This window comes from Dasypus novemcinctus, chromosome 28, assembly GCF_030445035.2.
Source record: "Dasypus novemcinctus isolate mDasNov1 chromosome 28, mDasNov1.1.hap2, whole genome shotgun sequence".
NCBI lineage: Eukaryota > Metazoa > Chordata > Mammalia > Cingulata > Dasypodidae > Dasypus > Dasypus novemcinctus.
In genome coordinates, this window is record NC_080700.1 from 39,296,830 (window position 1) to 39,315,571 (window position 18,742).

Consider the following 18,742-nt stretch of genomic DNA (forward strand, 5'->3'; position numbering starts at 1 on the left):
CTGTCTTTTGAGAGACCAGTTGGCTATGAAGTTCTTCCTGAGGGCTCATGCCATGAGGTTATTTTTGAAAAACTGGCAACGAAAATCAGCCTGAAAAAGTCCTTTGTTTTATAGGCATGGAAAGGAAACATACACACGTGATCTGTTTTTAGTAAAGACATTTTTTATTTTGTAAATGGACAGTGAAACAACCTTATGCGGATTAATATGTAGATAAAATTCCAACCTTATCTGTTAACACTACCCTAGAGTCACAAGCTATTAATTTGGTAAAGGTGAGAATCTAGTACATATATTGCCACTTTAAAATTCTAGTTTGAATAAATTTGAGATGCGTGCAAAAATAAATAAATAAAATAAAATGGGTCTTTCATAAACAAATAGTTGGGTCATGCTTTTTTATTCCATTCTGCCTTTTTCTGCCTTTTGACTGAAGAGTTTACTGTAATGACATTTAACGTAATTACTGATAATGCACGACTTTCTTCTGCCATTTTTCTGTTTGGTTTTTATAAGTCTTACACCTTTTTTATCCCTGAATTCTTCCATTAATGTCTACTTTCCTATCAGTTTAATTTTTGTATAGTAGTATTTTGAGGCTCTTCTCATTTCTTTCTATATATATATATATATGTTTTCATATATTTTCTTAGTGGTTATCTAGGGGCTTAAAATTTAACACCCTAAATCTAATCATCACATTTTGTTTGATACCAACTTAAATAGCATACACATACACTGTTCCTGTACCCCTACCTTTTTGTTACACTTGCTGAAAATTGTATCTTTATACATTGTATATACAGAAGCAGAGGTTCATCATTCCTTTTTATGTATTTGCAATTTAGAACCTGTATGAAGTAAAGAGTGGAGTTATATACCAAAAAAAAAATACAGCACAGTATTACTGGCATTTCTGCATACCCATATGGTTAGCTTTACTGGAGGTCTTTATTTCTTTATGTCACTTTTGATCCATCATCTAGTGTTCTGTCCTTCAGTCTGAAGAACTCCTCCCATTGTCTGCAGGGCAAGTGTCCCTCAGCTTTTGTTTATCTGGGAATGCCTTACTCTTCTGTCATTTTTAAAAATACAGTGTTGCCAGATTTAAATTGTTGGTTGGCAGTTATTTTCTTTCAGCATGTTAAATCTCTGATCTTGCTCTCTTGTCTCCATGGATATTGATGAAGAATCTGCACTTGATGTTTTTGGGACACCTCTGTACATAGCACCTTGCTCTTCTCTTGTAGCATTCAGTGCTTTCTCCTTGTCCTTGGCATTCAACACTGACTACTATGTTCTCTGAAGAAAATCTTGTTTGGAGTTCACTGGACTTGTGCAGATTCATGTCTTCTGTTAAACTTGGGAAGTATTCTGCCATTATTGTGTTTTTTGTTTTTTTAAGGTTTCTTTATTCCTCCCGCCCCCCACCCCCACCCCCCTGTTTTCTGCTCTCTGTGTCTATTTGCTGTGTGTTCTTCTGTGTCCACTGCATTCTTGTAAGCAGCACCAGGAAATCTGTGTCTCTTTTTGTTGCGTCATCTTTCTGTGTCAGCTCTCCTTGTGCGTGGGGCTCCCCTAAGTGGGGGACACCCCTGCATGGCACAGCACTTCTTGGTGCATCAGTACTGTGCATGGGCCAGCTCACTACACTCAGGAGGCCTTGGGTTTGAACCCTGGACCTCTCATGTGGTAGGCAGATGCTCTATCAGTTGAGCCAAATTGGCTCCCCCCCCCTTTCCCCCCATTACTTTGAATATTCCTCTGCCCCTTTCTTTCCTGCTGAGATTCCTATAATGTATATATTGGTATGCTTTATGGAGTCCTACAAGTGTCTTAAGGCTCTGTTTGCTTTCTTTTAAATTCTTTTTTCTTTCAGCTTCTCAGCCTCAGTTGTTTCAGTTGTGCTGTCTTTGAGTTCACAGTGCTTTGGTAGAGTCCAATCTGCTGTTGAAACTCCATACCGAATTTTCATTTCCATTACTGTGGTTTTCAACTCCAGTGTTTGGGTCCTTTTTAAAATTCCTGAAGTGGATGTGGCTCAAGTGATTGAGTGCCCGCATCCACATGGGAGATCCTGGGTTCCATTCCTGGTGCCTTCTGAAACAACAACAAAAACAAACAAGCAAAAAACCAACTCCGGGGAGCTGATATGGCTCAGTGGTTGAGTGCCAGCTTCCCACTTACAAGGTCCAGGGTTTAATCCCTGGCCCCTTGTACCTCCAAAAAAAAAAAATTCTTACTGCTTTATTGAGATTCTCAGACTGTTCATTTATTGTTTTACTCAATCATGTCTTTCTCTGTGTTTTCTTTTACTTCCTGGTGTGTTTTGAGGATCTCCTTTTTAAAAAGCAGTCTGGTCTTCTGCATTGATGATTTCTGGATTTTTATCTTGTTCCTTTGGATGGGCCATAATTTCCTGTTTCTTTGTCTTTTATCTTTGGTAGTTATTTTATATTTTAATATGTTAGCTCTAGGATTTAGGCCCTCCTGCTGTCTCCTCCTTAAGTTTGTATCTAGCTAGTGACATGACAGAGAATTCCTTGAGCAGTATCTAGGCTACTTTGACTAATTGTTTCTTAGACTGCATTGGGCATCTGCATGGTGCTTCTGCCTGCTGGGAAGTTCTGGGAGGTCAAGTCAGAGAAGCATTTCCGGGTTCAGTCTTTGAGGTTACCACCCAGTAGATTGGCACCTCATAGGGCTTACTCTGCTCCCTTTGGAGTAGGAACCCACAAAGGAACCACAGGATTATCTCCACACCCTGCTGGTGGGGAGCATTTGGGGGAATGGCCAGCAAGGGCACCACTAGCTTTTCCTACCAATTATTTGAAGCTACATTTTCCTGATTTGGCACTGGTACAGTTATTGTAACTGTTAAACTGTCTTCCGGAGTTTTGAGGAAGATGGCTCAGCCGTTTTTTTGCCAGTTTAAAGTTCTGTGGGGTATCTTATGTTGCTATCTTAGTCAACTTGCTTTTTATATGTTCTTGATATAAATGTTTTGTTGAAAATGTGGCTTGCAAATATTTTTTTCCCAAGCTGTATCTTGTTTTCATTCTCTAACACAGGGACTCTTTGCAAAGCAAAGATTGCTCATTTTTTTCCTTTTTGAAAAACTTTTTATTTTGAAATACTTTCAAACTTACAGGACAGTTACAAAAATAATGCAGTCCCATATAGAGAACTCGAACTTATCCAGATCCACCACTTTTAATATTTTGCCACATTTGCCTTATCATTGCATCCATTTGTATACCCATTTTCTGAACACTTGAGTACAGGTTGCACATGTCATACTCTTTGAACACTTAAACCATGTACATTTCCTAAGATCAAGAATATTCACTTTTGTAAGTGCAGTTCAAGTTCACTAAATTTACCTTGATATAAAGATTACAGTGTACTTTCCAGTTTTTTCATGTTTCCCAGTAGTGTTCCTTTCAGCCTTTTCTTCTTCTTTGCAAGATCCCATCCCAGATCATGTATTACATTTAACTATCAATGTCTCTTTAGTTGCTTTTAAAATTTTTATTGTAGAATATATATACAACATAAGCCTTTCCTAACATTATCCCTCCCAAGCATCCCATTCAGTGGGATAAATCACATTCACCATATTGCAGTACCCTCATCATTTTTCTATACCTAAACTTCCCTTCTCCCCAAACAGAAACCTATACCCTTTATGCATTAAAAAAAAATACCCTTTTCCTCTGCCACCCCCCACCCCCCCCCCAACACATACCTGCCCCTGGGCTTACATATTCTCTGATACATTCTTTGAAGATAACTGTGGGGCTTAAATTTAACATGCTACATCTAGAACAGTGTCGCTCGTTTGGATACCAGTTTAACCTCAGTAGTGTACACAAGCTATTTTTCTTACATCCCCTCATCCACCCACCTTCCCATCTTTATGTAATTCTTGTCACAAATTACATGTTTATACATTATGGGTCCAAAACACTGTTTTATTATATTTTATGCATTTGCCTTTTAGATCCTGCAGGCAGTGAAAAATGGAGTTATTATAAACTCCAAAGTACAATAGTACAGGCATTTATTTATATTTGCCCATGTTGTTCTCCTGGAAATCTGAATTTCTTCATTAAGCTTCAGTCTGTTGTCTGTTGTCCTTTCTTTTCAACCTGTAGAACTTTCTTTAGCATCTCTTAAAGGGCCAGTATTGTGGTGATGAAATCCCTCAACTTCTGCTTATCTGGCAGTGTCTTAATCTGCCCCTCAGTTTTGAAAGACAGTTTTGCTGGATACAGAATACTTGGCATTTTCTTTGCTTTCAGCATTTAAAATGTATTATTCCTCTGCTTTCTTGCCTCCATGGTTTTAGATGAGAAATCAGCATTTAATCCTATTGATATTCCCAGCATTTAATCCTGTTGATATTGATATTGATATGTGACTCATGCTTCTCTTTTGTGGCTTTCAGAATTCTCTTTTTATCTTTGTCATTTTATAATACTGCCATGGCATGGGTCTTTTTGGCTTTATCTTGTTTTTAGTTTGTTGAGCATCTTGATTGTGTATATTCATATCTTCATTATATTTGGGAAGTTTTTAGCCATTATTTCTTTGAGCAGTTTCTTGTGCTTTTTCTTCCCACAATGTATATATTGGTGGACTTGATGTTGTCCCACAGGTTCCTCAGGTTCTGTTTACTTTTCTTATTCTTTCTTCCTATCGTCAAGTTCTTTGATTATTTCTCTCCGTGCTTCAATCTGCTCTTGAATCCCACTAGGGAATTTTTTATTTCTATTACTGTGGTCTTCAGCGTTTTATGGTTCTTTCTCTAATTTCCATTTCTCTTTTGATATCGTTTTTGTATTCATGTATTTTTCTGGTTTCTTTTACTTGTTCATACTTTTCTTTAGTTCTTGGACTGTATCAGGACATTTTTTAATTTCAAAATTATTTTTTATATCAGTGTTTCAAGTTTTACTCAGTTAACACAAAGTAATAACTGTAGTAACAATAATGCTACTTTAGTCAGTGGTTATATTTCCCCCCTTTTTTTGTTCATTCCTCAGTCGTGAGGGATTTGGCATGATGTCCAGTCTGAGTGCTTCAGGCTGAAAAGGGATGTAGGTATTATGGGACAGAGGAATGGAATTGTTTTATTTGCAGTTGAAGATACTCTTTGCTTTTGGGATAGGGCTGGTCTGTTACCATAGTTACAGAGAATAAGAGTTGGCTGCATATATGTTGGGTTTCAGGGCTCATCTGGCATAGGAACAATCTCTGAGAAATATACGTAATAAGTATATTTAAAATTATAGGTTCAAGTAAAAGGAGTTTAGTATATTAGGGGATTTATAACTATATATGTTGGGGAAATAGATTTTCCTATATTCCCAGATAGCGCCTGTTGTGGGGCGTTGGTCTCCTGAGGCTCTGTGGCTTGCCTGTGTGTCTGCACATCTCTCGGGCCCTCAGGGGCACTATTGTTGGAGGCTTTGTTTACTGTGGCCGTTTATGAAGTCTGACTGAGTCCTGCATAAGTGTAACCTCCGGAATGACTTTTCAACTCACTTTTAGCCATAAAAACTTTTTTATTTAATAATTCCCCTTTTGGTCAAAGTCTTTCTCCAGATGCATCACTGATTTAACATTTGGCATTAATCCTTCATTGCTGGGGAGACTCATCCCTTGGAATCATGTAGAACCATATCTTAAAAAAGTCTTTTTCTGTTATGTCCCAGTTCTGGTCCTCCTCTTAGATAGTTTCTAATGCTTTAATCTAGCCCTTTATCTGGGTCATCACTTCCTGTTGTGTTTTGTTTTGTAACCTTTTTTGGAAACCTGGACATTTTGGTAATTTAATGTGTTAGTGCTGGAATGTAAATTCTGAGGCGTCTGTTCAGTAAGCTTGTATCCAGTTAGTGTTATGACAGAGATGTCCTTGAATACCCTAAACTAACAAAAACAAGAAAAGAAGAAAAAAAAAGAGATCACCCTTTTCAGATTGAACCGTGGAAGTGCTCTCCTTCAGTGCTTATCCATACAGTGAGTTGAGAGCATTGCTCCATGCCATAGTGGATGTGGTCTCCCTGATCTTTTCTGTTCTTAGTCTTTCCTGGGCTTGTTCAAGTCTTCTAGGAATTCCCCATTTTACATGGTTCTGAATGTCCTCTGTTCCCTAGGAAACCGGGCAATGCACCCTCTGTCCTGCAGCCAGCAATCCTTTGTCCCAGGCAGCAACACTTGACTGCTCTCCCACAGTTCTGTAGGAGAGTGAGGTGAGCTGCCTTCAGTACACGGCCCGTTTGGGACCGCATGTTCCTCGCGGTCTCCTACCTGACAGATTGCGCCAGACCTTTGTGCTTCCTCATGTGCGGGAGGGTTTCTCTACTCTGCTCCCTCTGGAACCATACCAGGTTCTGCTCTCAGCACCGGGCCCTCTCCGTGTGAGCTGGGGAGAGGAGGATTAGGGGAGAAGCCAGCCACGGTGCCAGGAGAGGCTGTAGCCCTTAAGTATCCTTTTTCTTGATCCAGTGCTTGCGCAGTTACTTCAGTCAGTCCTTTGGTTTTTAAATCTTTGGGAAGTATGTTTCTGTCATTTCTTACTGATTGTTGAAAGCTTCTTTGGTGGGACGGAGCCCTGAAGCTTCTCACTCTGCCTTTGGCAAACCTTTTAATTTTAATGAGGTCCTTGTTTGTATAATTTTTAATACCAGAGGAACCTTTTAATCTTCCCATTCTTACTGGAACATTAAAATAGGGAGCAGATAAAATCAATCAATAAAAATATTGCAGCATTGTTTGTGATAGCGAACTGCACTGCTCCAACGCCCTTGAGGAATGTTCACAGATGCATAGTCTCAGAGGAATTCAGCTTCTAAAAAGTCCTGGATTTGAGTATTTTATCTCTTTATATTCTCACCAGCAATGTGTGACTTTGTGTTGTTCTCCATCTTTCCCAGTTCTCTTATTAGACTTAAATTTTTCTAATCTAGTGAGTGTTAAAAGATTATTATTTTTTTTAAAAGAAATCAGTAATTTACTTTCACTAAATTCCTTAAAGTTCAGTTAGCTTTAAAACTTTGTCTAGATGGGTTTTAGGCTTTTAAGACCTAACTCATTAAATAGAATGAATTTCTACAGGTCAAAGAGCAAAACAATTCCTAGTACCAAAAAAAAAAAATCACTTTCTGACCACTGTTTTCCTCACATTCAGTATTATGATATTATTTTATCCTTAGATATTTTACAGAGCAACGTATTAAGTTTTGTTTAGCTTTTTCCATCAGGAGGTTATTTTTATTTTCTTACTTGAGGCTTTTTTCTTTAGAAGGGTTTCTCACCTAGATCATCTCGTCCCTTGCTGTGACACTGAGTACCAGGAAAGAACAGAGTTACCTTTCATCTTTTGCTTCCTTCCTGGTGTGACCAAGGTCCCCTTTCAGTTTTGATTCCCCATTATCTCCTTAAAACCAGGCTATCACGGAAGTGGAATTGCTCTTGTGGAGATTTTGTAGATCCATACTTTCTGGCAAACTTGAATCATCATAACTATTAAAAATGACATAAAAAATATTGTTTCATATCTATAGGAGAATACAATTTCATCTTTCCTCTTATTTTGTGGTAATATCTGTGACATAAGTTATGTAGTTATATATTAATTTCCTTTAGAAATATTATGTAGATTGTTTCAGAGTTAACACTGATGATCTCTCAGTTATATTTAGCTCTTTTAATAGACTAAAAATCTGGATGTCCATAAATTCTGGGTATTTTGACAATATATATATTTATGCAATGAAGGTCTCCTTAATTATATTATGTAAATTAGCCTTTGTATCCAGACTTTATGGTTACCCTAGAATATAAGATTTTAAATGGGGATTAAAGCAGTTACTGTGTTACATAAAGGAAAGAAAATCTTAGGAAACATTTTGTGTGACTGTCTCTGAAGGTATATAAGACTTCCCATGATTTCTTAAAAGTCCAGTTAGTAAGATTTTAAACTGTAAATTTTATAATTAAAAACAATCTGGAATGGTCAGCATGACATTACCAACTGATACTGGGTTTCTCTTTCCAAAATTTCACTTGGTGGAAGCTGAGGATACATCGTCCTTCTGCTTATAGGAGTTACCTGGTTGCAAACATTGGATAATAAATTGAGTTTTGTCCTAAATAGCATTCTTACATTAAATGCAGTAGTGAATTTGTTTGCTTCGTTTGACTTGAATCCATGTAAAATAGGGCATAATGGAATTTAGAATCGAATTGGGAGGTATTAGATAAAATATTCCTCTATTTTCTAAATAACATTCTTACTCTAAAGACATTAATTTGATTTTTGTAGCATTCTTCCATGTAAAATATGTTAAAGCATAATACTAGTGCATGCTTTAATAAGAACAGTTCTGTGGGATACAGACCAAATTTATAACTAGTATCTGTCATAATACAGAGATACACTTGCATAGTTAATTCAGCTTCCTGACCCGTAGAGGGTTCCATACCCAGGCTTCCAGGAGGCCGTGGACCCTATGAAGTGTGCTTCTTAAGCAAGGCTCCTGCAATGATAAAAAGCAGCAATGGGGGAGCAGATGTGGCTCAAGCGGCTGAGCGCCTCCTTCCCAAGTGGGTGGTCATGGTTTCAGTTTCTGGTTCTTCCTGATCAAAAACAAACTACAAGCAAACAAAAAAGCCAACCTAGGGGAGCCTGTATGTGGCTCAATGGTTGAGCACTGCTTCCTCCATATGAGGTGCCCTGGATTCATTCCCCACCCCTGGTACCTCAAAAAAAAAATTGGTAGAGTATGTTTTTAAAATTGTGATCACATATGTATATATCAAAAAATTTGCCAGTTTAACCGTTTTTAAGTTCAGTGGCATTAATTACTTTTGCAATGGTGTCCTACCATTACTAAAACTTTTTCTTAACCCAAAACAGAAACTGTACCTATTAAGCAGTAAGCCTTTATTCTTCCTCCCCTATTCCCTGGTAACTTCTGATCTACTTTCTGTCTATGAGTTTACCTATTTTAGGTATTTATTATAAGTGGAAAAGACAATATTTGTCCTTTTGTGTCTGGCATCTTTCACTTAGCAAATTGTTTTCAACATTCATTCATGTTGTAGTATGCATCCTTGAGCAATATTGTTTAAGCAGGAACAGAGATGGGGCATATATTGTGTGAATATTAGAATTCCTAGTAAGGTGGATAATTAGAAAACGCCTACTTAAATTATCATATTTATTTGTTTGGGCTAAAGTGGGAAGAGTCCTAGAATAATTTGCAGAAAGCAATAGCAACAAAATCGCAATAGGAATGGCTAGAAGTCAATGAGAAAGCCTTTAGAGCAGGTGCTAATATTGATGAGTTTTATCACATTTGATAGTTGATAGGTATAAGTGTTGTTCCTTTTGTGCATCTTAAGTATTTTTCTTTTAAGGTTAAGTGTAAAATTCCCCTGTATTTTTACATTGTAGCACAAAGACATATCTTTGAGCCAAGAAAAAGCTTATTTTGTATTCTAGCTTCTACCTAATCTACCTCATGATTTAGGAGTTCTGCCTAAATCTGTTAGGTAGAATCTCAGGGTTTTGTTGCTGGAACTACTAGATGATGGCAACTCTTGGGCCAAGTTTTTCATTGTACAAGGAAAAGAAAAATTACAGGTATAGTGTCAGGTCTGACTGTATCCTGGGACAGTCCTTTGTTTATAGGCCATGGTCAACATCACTTAGTGGTTTGCTTACAGTAAAGCCACATGTTCCTGTTTTAACCATTCTGATAGCTAGCTTTGTTTTCTGTGAATTAGTATCAATTTATAGTAGCTGAAAGGGACAGCACAAAAGCTAATAAAAGAACCAGTACGTAAAGTTTGCTGCTTGTTTATTGTGAAGTGTGTGGTCTAACTCACCTCGGGAGTTCTTTTCAACAAACCCTGACTAATGATAGCATTCAGATCATAACTTGAATGACATTGGAATCACAATCATGCAAATAGATTTAGAGATACATTTTCAATATTTGTTCCTTACCTTCCAGAAGTGGTTATTTCTCTGCAGAACAAGAAATGGGAATTTGCTAGGCTTTTATTTCAGGACAGTACTGTTTTTAACTGTATCTGTTGGAAATCTAATATGATAATGTATTTTTACTCATACAGTAAAAAATCCCATTGGAAAGTTTAGGAATTCTTGTGTTTTTCAGTATCGATAGAACTTGGAGAGGAAATTGGAAAAATAAAAACATTTCCACCCATTTCTTGGTCTCTATTCTGTCAAAAGTGACTAGGGGCAACTTAGGCTTACCAAGTGTTAAGTTATTTAAAAGATTATATATGGGGAAGCAGATGTGGCTCAAGTGATTGCACTCCTGCCTACCACATGGAGGTCCTGGGTTTGGTTCCTGGTAATTCCTAGAGAAGATGAGCAAGACAGCAGTGAGCTGACAAAACAAGAGACACAAAAGAGGAAACACAATGAGACACACAGCAAAGCAGGGAGCAGAGGGAGCTCAGAGATTCAGTGCCTCTCTCCCACATGGGAGGTCCCAGTTTCGGTTCACAGTGCCTTCTGAAAGAGAAGATGAGCAGATACAGAGAGCACACAGCAAGTGCAGACAAAGGGGTGGTGGTGGGGGAGATAAATAAATCTTTTAAAAAAAAAAAAGATTATGTTATAGTTTTTGTTGTTGGCCATTTTATGTAGCAAAAATGGCTAACCTGGTAATGAAGGAACTTGTATTCCACAGCATGTTAACATATATCTAAAGATAACAGTGGAAGAAAAAATGTTTTTCCTTAGGCCTTGGAGATTACCATTTAAACTGCTGGTATATTTTTTGGAACAAATCAGTTTTATTGGTACATATTAATAAAGCATATAATTCATCCGAAGTGTACAGTCAGTGGTATTTGGTATAATCACATAGTTGTGCATTCATCACTTTGGTTATTATTAGAGCATTTTCATTATTGCCATAATGATAATAATAAACACAGAACAGACAAACATAAACCGCTAATACGTTTTTGAAGCTTGGGAATCTTCACAGTAGGCCAGAAGGCAAAATGATTGTAGTTTGCACTCATAATTCTTCTGTAATACTGAGTTTGTTATCAGAGGTTTTTTTTTTAAATAAGTCAAAGGAAAGGGCATATTAGCTTTAAAAAAAAAACTGCATTAGCACTCAGTATTAATTTTTAAAGCTCTTCCTAGTAACTTATAAGTCCTGTTCAGCTTTACCCTTAACATATGACTTATTTATATAAAATAAAACACTATGCATCGTTTGTTTTTCTGTCTTTGGGAAAATTAAAATGCCAGTGAGTTAGTTAATATATGAATATTGAGGCCCTATTTATGTTTGAGGCACTGGGAATATATATATATATTTAACAAAGTAGAGCTTGGTCTTTCCCTGGTCTTCATTTAAGTTTAAAAAGTGTTCTTTAAACACTGGCTGGCTGGAAAATGTTTTGAATGTATGTTCGTTAGAAGAAAATAACCTTGACCAAATATATGAACTGAAGGACAAATATGCTTGAGGTTTTTTGTGTTTTTTTCCCCAAACATAAGGGAAAACATTAACTATTTCAGGTTTTCAAAAAATAACTATTTTTCAAAAACAGAGCATTTATTTTTGAGACTGTTACAAACACCAACATTATTGCCCTTTTATGAAATATGTAAAGCACTTGGCAACCAGAATTTTGTCATAGATCCTTGTGAATTGATGCTAAAGGTTTCTTCATTTTCTTGACTTGATAAAGACCTTACGGTTAAGTTTCCTTAAAATGATCTGTAGGGACAAATCAAATATCCTCTAGTCTTTTTGCAGAATGAAATTACTCATTATTGTCTTGGTTGAAAATCCCATTTAGAAACTTCTAAAGGTCTCTGCTGAGGGGATCTGAGGATCCTTCTCTCACTTATCTGCAGTATTAGCCAGGTTTTCAAGGGAAGTTTTTTTGGATGCAAGTTTGATTTAGTGCTATTTGTGGTTTCCAAGAAATTACTTGGTGAAATATTTACCTAATTAGACAACAACTACAAAATAGAACCTGCTTTGCAGCCACAAATCCATTTTAATATGCTTCGGGATCAAGTTTTCTTATTCTTCTGGATATGGAAACAGAGTGTAGGGATGAGTAGGTAAAAGGATTCTTCACTGTGCGCATTTAACTATGTAGGCTAGAGAAGCCTGTGGCAAGAAAGAAAGGAGATTTTTATGTTCCTCAAATTTGGTAATAAGTAAGGTTGAGAAATATTGATCCACTGGATCCTTTTTATAGGATAGATTTCCAGAAAGGGGATTATGTGGGGAAAGAATAACATTTTTTAAAGGACTCTTGATTAGTATTTTGAAATAGCTTTTCCTAAAGAATTTCCTAAGGAAAGTTTTCCTTAAGTTGGATTTTTTTTTTTAAGGTGGCACTGGGGATTGAACCTGGGATTTTGTACATGGGACTATAATTTTTACAAATCTTTGCTAATTTTAAAGGCAAAAAGATAATTTTAATTTCATTGCTTTTTGGAAATTGGTTAATTTTCTTATATAGGAAAGTATAGCTTTGGTTAGTGATATGGTATAGTAGGTGAACTTGAAAGAGGCCTTAATTTTTTCTGAACTCAAACTTTCTGTGATCTTAGGGCAGATACTTAATATCTCTGAGCTTTAGTTACATGATGTAACTAAAATCAGTTTGAGAGAATTAAATTATTGTAATAAAGTGCATAGTGCCACAACCAATTGATGGGATTTTCACCAGGCAATTAATTCATCAGGCATGAGATTTGTAATAGGTATCTTAACACTTCTACAGATATGGTATTTGAGAAAAGTTTTGAAACTTTGGCCTCAATATATTTAAAATGTCATAATTTGCCATTTAGTATTTATTTTATTAGTACAAAAACCATTTTGTTAATGTGTTCCAGATGAAGTCTAATGCACATTGACAATGCTTTTTCCAGGGCCCTTCTTTACTGAATTTGCTTATTATAACCCTTATGTACATTTAAAAATCATTAAACATTTTTAAAAATTATAAATGTTCGTTATTTATGATTTTCTTTGTCATATATGCGTTTTTCAGTACTACTTTGGGATTTAGGGGACAGGCAATTGCATAGAGTAGAATTTTAAATGCCATTCCTGAAGACAAATGGTATAGTATAATTAAAGTCTAAATAGTCATTTCCAAAAATGTGAACAGATTTTTTTTTTTTGTATTTGTATAGGTTTTTATGATGGGTTTTGTGCATCAACAATTTTACCTTTCCGTTTCCTTCTCTTTCCACTCTTTTTTTTTTCATCAGTGTAAACCTGAATACAAGGTCCCTGGACTTTATGTTATTGACTCGATTGTACGACAATCCCGACATCAGTTTGGTCAAGAAAAGGATGTGTTTGCACCAAGATTTAGTAATAACATCATTAGCACTTTCCAGAATTTATATCGTTGCCCTGGGGATGACAAGGTATGCTCTTATGTTCTTTTAAGGGGGTACATTACCCTCTTGATCTTGATTAGAGTCCTTAGATTATATTAGTATATGACTTTAAATCGTTAATCGTTTACTCTTAGTTATTACAAACTTGACTAGCTATTACACTGTCCATGTTCCTTTTGTTCTTAGAATCATCTTAAACAGAGTGCAAAGATGTAGTTGCTGCTCTTTAATTTACTGAAACAATTGATGTTAAAGCAGCTTAAGCTTTTAGAATTACACTGGAAGTTTATATATCACACATACAACTAATTCAGAATTGTGTTTACTTGATTAAAACTGATACTTACCTTTTCAGTGTTTATGAAAAAAGTATTTGCAAAACAATAGAAAATAATAGCAGCTTACCATGATTCTGTTATGGTAGAGTTTTGTTTATTAGTGGTAAAACCACACTATTAGGTCTGTTAGATATAATGCATAAATGTTTTATAATTACCAAGTAAAAAAGAAAGCTTTGAACTGTAGGAGAATAAAAAGGAATTACTTGAACCACATCGCCCTCCTCATCTATGCCCTAAAATATTTACTTATTTCAGATGCTGTCTTGGAAATTTAGTTGTTCTTTTCTGACAGAGTTAATTGCAATTTTGATTAAGTAGAAAGAGGTAATAATAGATGAAAACTAGGGGTGACTTTAAGGAAGAACTACCAGACCTGAAAGTCTCACAAATATTTTCACTTCACTCAAGTGTAACAAGATTAGGTTATTTTTATTTTTAATACATGTTATAAGTAGTCATGAATCAGAAAAAAAAATGTCTCGTGATAATTGATAGATATGGAGAAAAATTTATTATAGCATCATTCTTTGTGAACTATACCTGGAATGCTTTTTGAAATAAAGTTTAAAAAATTAGCTTTGGTAATTTGATCATTCTAGGCAGGCCAGAAAAAAAAAATGCTTCTTATTTTAAATGACCTGTCTTAATTGATTCTTAAAGTCGGTACCACCTAAAACAACTTACTAAATTGGAATTTCATGTGAACATTTTTAAAGTAACTTTAAAACTTTAAGAAATTTTACTAGTTCGGACTTAGGTTCCTGTCGGTTACAATGAACATGGCCTTAATTTGTAGACTTAAATACTAAAAATGCATCTCATTTATGATAGGGGTTATGGTATTGGGGATTTTTTTTTTTTCACCATAGCAGGAAAGTTGATGTGTGCCAAATTTTAGAAACAGGAAATTGTTAAATCAGAAAGTATGAAGCATTTTTCTGGGTAACTTTCATATGCTTCATTTGAAATACAGAGGTTTGCATGTTAATGTAGTACAGAAAGAGTTTAGACATATGTCATTATACTTTGAAAAATTTAAAGATGAATCAGATCTTTACTCTTGAAAAATTAATTTACTGTTAAATGCTTTTTAAAAATTCTTTATTAGAGAAGTGTGGGTGTACAAAATCATGCATAAAATAGAAGATTCGTGTATACCATCCTACCACCAATACCTTGCGTTGGTGTGGAGCATTTGTTAAAACTGATGAGAACACATTTTTATAATTGTTTTATTAATTAAAGCTCGTGATTTAGAGTTCACTTTGTAGTGTTGTTACATGGGTAACTTTTTTATTGTTACCATATATACAGTGCTGTTAATTGCAGTCACATTGTTGTGCTACACCATCACCACCGTCCATTACCAAAACATTTCCACTGGGAACCCTGTACATTTTAGTCCTTAACTTCCCATTCCCTATCCCCACCCCACCCCCTGGTAACCTATATTCTAGATTCTTATTCTATTCTTGGTTTACTTATTATAGTTAGTTTTAGCCTTAGAAACTAAATTTCAAATGAAAGTATTTTTTCTTTAATCCTTTGATTTTCATTAGCTCATTCCGTCATTTGATTTTTTTCCCTCTAATGGAGTAAGTGGCATTGCATTAGGCAATAATTAGTACTTAGTTCTTGCTTATAGAGCAGTTATATACCAAACAGCTTTTAATTAAATTGTTCACTATCAAGAAGAGTTATTATATAGTCACTCTCGTTTTATCAGTGACCATATCTGTTTTAGATACTTTTACTGTGACTTAAGTGTGTACAGTCTTGGTGAAATGTTTCTATTTTAGGAAACAAAGTGTTAAAAACTCATCTACTTATGTTCTAACAGAATATAATGGAATTTCTTGAGACATCTTTTTTGTTGGGCATGTTTTCTGCCTATGAGTCTGATGCTTTCAAGCTCTATCAGACCTTGATACAATCAAGGGAGACATTTAAATAGGAATATTACCAATTATCAAGTGTTTCCTAAGTGTTGCTATTATGTTATAAGATCTCAGAATTACCAAAGAAATCAAAGTCAGTGGTATCCAGTCTTTTCAAGTTTACAATACAAAGAGTCTAACAGAAGAAACAATAGAATTTCATATGAAATCTCTTTTGGAGCAAATTAGGATATATGTAGTTAAATATAAGAGCAGTGTTTTATATTGTTGTAAGAACTGTTTAATAGATAAGACTTACCTTTGTCCCTAGAGGCTCTGAATTTGGGTGTGATTAAAACATTTAAAGTAGTAGACAGCCTCAACATAATTTGATAGAGTTTGAGAAAAGGGTTTGAGAAGCCTTCTTTCTGGTATACAGTTTCACTTTTTAAATGGGAAACAGGTTTTTATAAAATTTATTGATACAGTTCGCCTAAGACCAAGGTTAACCAAAGGTTATTTAGACAACGGATATTTCATGAATTTTATAGCAGCTGCATAGATATTACATGACTGACTTGAATTGAACCTTACCAAAAATACTGCTGAGCGCTCAGAATACCAAGTTATCCAGAAAGGGATTGAGATTAAAAACAAACACACACTTGGTATGAAATGGTGAAGAAGAAATGTTGAGACTCTTCATAGGCTAGAGAAAATTAAATATGATGCTGCAGTCTTTGGGCCTATCAGAAAGAGAAAATGACTGAGCTGGTTCACAGACAGCAAGTCTTTGTCAGTACCAAGTAAGGTTTCTTTTTGGTTCTGTTTTGTTTTTGCTTTTCAGAATAATAAAGGATGCGTGTTATGGTAAGAAACTAGATAATACCGAACCTTTGCTTTAGAGCATCGTGTTGAGCTGAGCCAGATCCAGTAATGTCAGTGTGCCATTGACCAAAGGGAAAGTAGTAGTAAGGGGGAAAATGAAGAAAATGGAGACAGCAGATGTGTATACTTCAGATTATGTTACTATACAGGAGTCTGTCCATCTCTCGTCTAACGTGTCAAAAGGTGATTAATATTTATGGCAAGGTGTTTAGCAAGGAGGTAATTTAAATTATATTATATGAGGAAACTTCCTCCCCTGTCCTTAGATCATTTTTAAAATGAAATTTTTTTAATGTCACCTGAGATAAGGACTTTATCCTCAAGTTACTTATTTGTTCCGAGTTAAAAATGTATGTGCCAAAGTTAAAATCGGTCAAAAGTTTAGTGCTGAGAAAACTTACCCTTCAGAATCCTCAGCAGTTCTACAGGCATGTTCCCAAGTAGCTCATTAGAGTTGACACGGGAGATGAAACCTTCTTGTCCTCCCAGGCTTAAGCTAAATGTTGCTTTCATTGACCTTGTGTGTCTGTCAAAATTAGCATTCCTTTACAGTTCATCTAAAATTAGGAAGTGCAAGATTATAGAAACAGAATTTTGGAGGTGGACAGTACTATAGAAGTATTTCAGTTCATCCTTCCCATCCAGTACCTGAATGAAATGACCGCAAAGACTTTTGAAAGTCAAAAATCAGAATTATGTAATTTTTCTTTTTTCATCTAGAGTAAAATAGTCAGAGTATTAAACTTATGGCAGAAAAACAATGTGTTTAAGAGCGAGATCATTCAGCCTCTTCTGGATATGGCAGCAGGGATCCCTCCTCCAGTGGTCACACCGGTTTTGGCCAGTACCACTGCTGCGATGAGCAACACCCCAGGTATGCTGCTTTGTGTAGAGAGTGGCTTGCGAAGTAGTCTACTCATGGTTCTTTTCAGGTGATTATTCCTGTACAAAATAGCAATTTGACAGTGCAGAGGATTTGTCTGACGTTAGGTCATTGAAAGGAAATGTCATTTGAAGGGAAAAATAAAACTAGAAATTATGTTTGGGTGTGATTCTTTCTAAAATTTAGAAATTTGTGTCTCTTTTTTTTTTAATCCCCAGAAACATAAATGTAATGAATTTAGAAAATGGGATGTGACAACTTTTCCCTGATTTAGGCTATCTGTAATCTCTTAAACTAGCATGCAAATCAGCTAATAGTTCTTAGCATACTAGAGGAACATAATATGTATAAGAAACCCTGAAAAAATTATTTAATGATGCCAAGAATGTTTTAGTAATAGTCTGAAAAAAATGTTTGGTTGAGGTTTTTAAATGACTTTTTTTAAAAACCATTTTTATGATTAAAATTCAGAATTGCATTTGACAGTATTTTAACATGTTCAATTTTTAAAATATTCTGTTGTCATTTTTTAAAAATTGGACATTATAATTTTGAGTATTTCCTCATGACATCAATTTCCTTTGGCAAGATTTTTAATGACTACTTAGTGTTGTGGACTTCTTTAGAGTAGTAGCTTGTTAATCAAGGAAGGAGTACAGATAGATCCTTCTGGTGTTTGTTTTGTTTTTAAACCTATCAAATTTTGTAAAGTATTTTAATGGTTTATCAAAATAGACAATAAAATTAAAACATAAATTTGTATATATTTTATTTAATGATACAGTAAATTCCTTGAGTTTTTTAGGCCTTATTTACTTAAATATCTTTGGGGGGGGGGGGTTGTCTTTTATAAGGAACTCCTGTGACACCTGTTACTCCAGCCACTGTTGTCCCAGGTTTACCTGATCCATGGGCATCTCAGATAACAAACACAGATACACTTGCTGCTGTGGCTCAGATCTTACAGAGTCCTCAAGGCCAGCAGGTAAGCAGCTTTTCTGTTATGTCGAGGATGCTTTTTAATTCATTATTTTCATAACGTGTTGTTTGATAATGTACCACCTAGAGAGTATGTGGTTTTTTGGCTTTTTAGAAAAATGGAATCATACTGTGTAAAGTGCTCTGTAACTTGCTTTTTTCATTTAATAATGTGTTATGAACACTTTCATGGCATTGATTGTTTTATAAAAAATGCAATCTACAACAAAATACTGATTTAGCGCAGAATTTGTGCCAGATGTGGTTAGGTGCTGTTTTTACCCCAGTAGCGACGCAAGGTCTCCTGTCTTGGAGAAGACTTCCTCCCATTTTA

The 18,742-nt window shown here is 35.4% G+C and overlaps 1 protein-coding gene across 1 annotated transcript in view; it reads left to right on the plus strand.

Moving 5' to 3' along the window:
* SCAF8 (SR-related CTD associated factor 8) overlaps window positions 1-18,742 on the plus strand; it is a 182,075-nt gene that overhangs the window by 42,291 nt on the left and 121,042 nt on the right. The window contains exons 5-7 of the mRNA XM_058289735.2: window positions 13,307-13,468; window positions 17,268-17,421; window positions 18,285-18,415. Coding sequence (XP_058145718.1) covers window positions 13,307-13,468; window positions 17,268-17,421; window positions 18,285-18,415 — 447 coding nt within the window. The remainder of the gene's footprint in view (window positions 1-13,306; window positions 13,469-17,267; window positions 17,422-18,284; window positions 18,416-18,742) is intronic.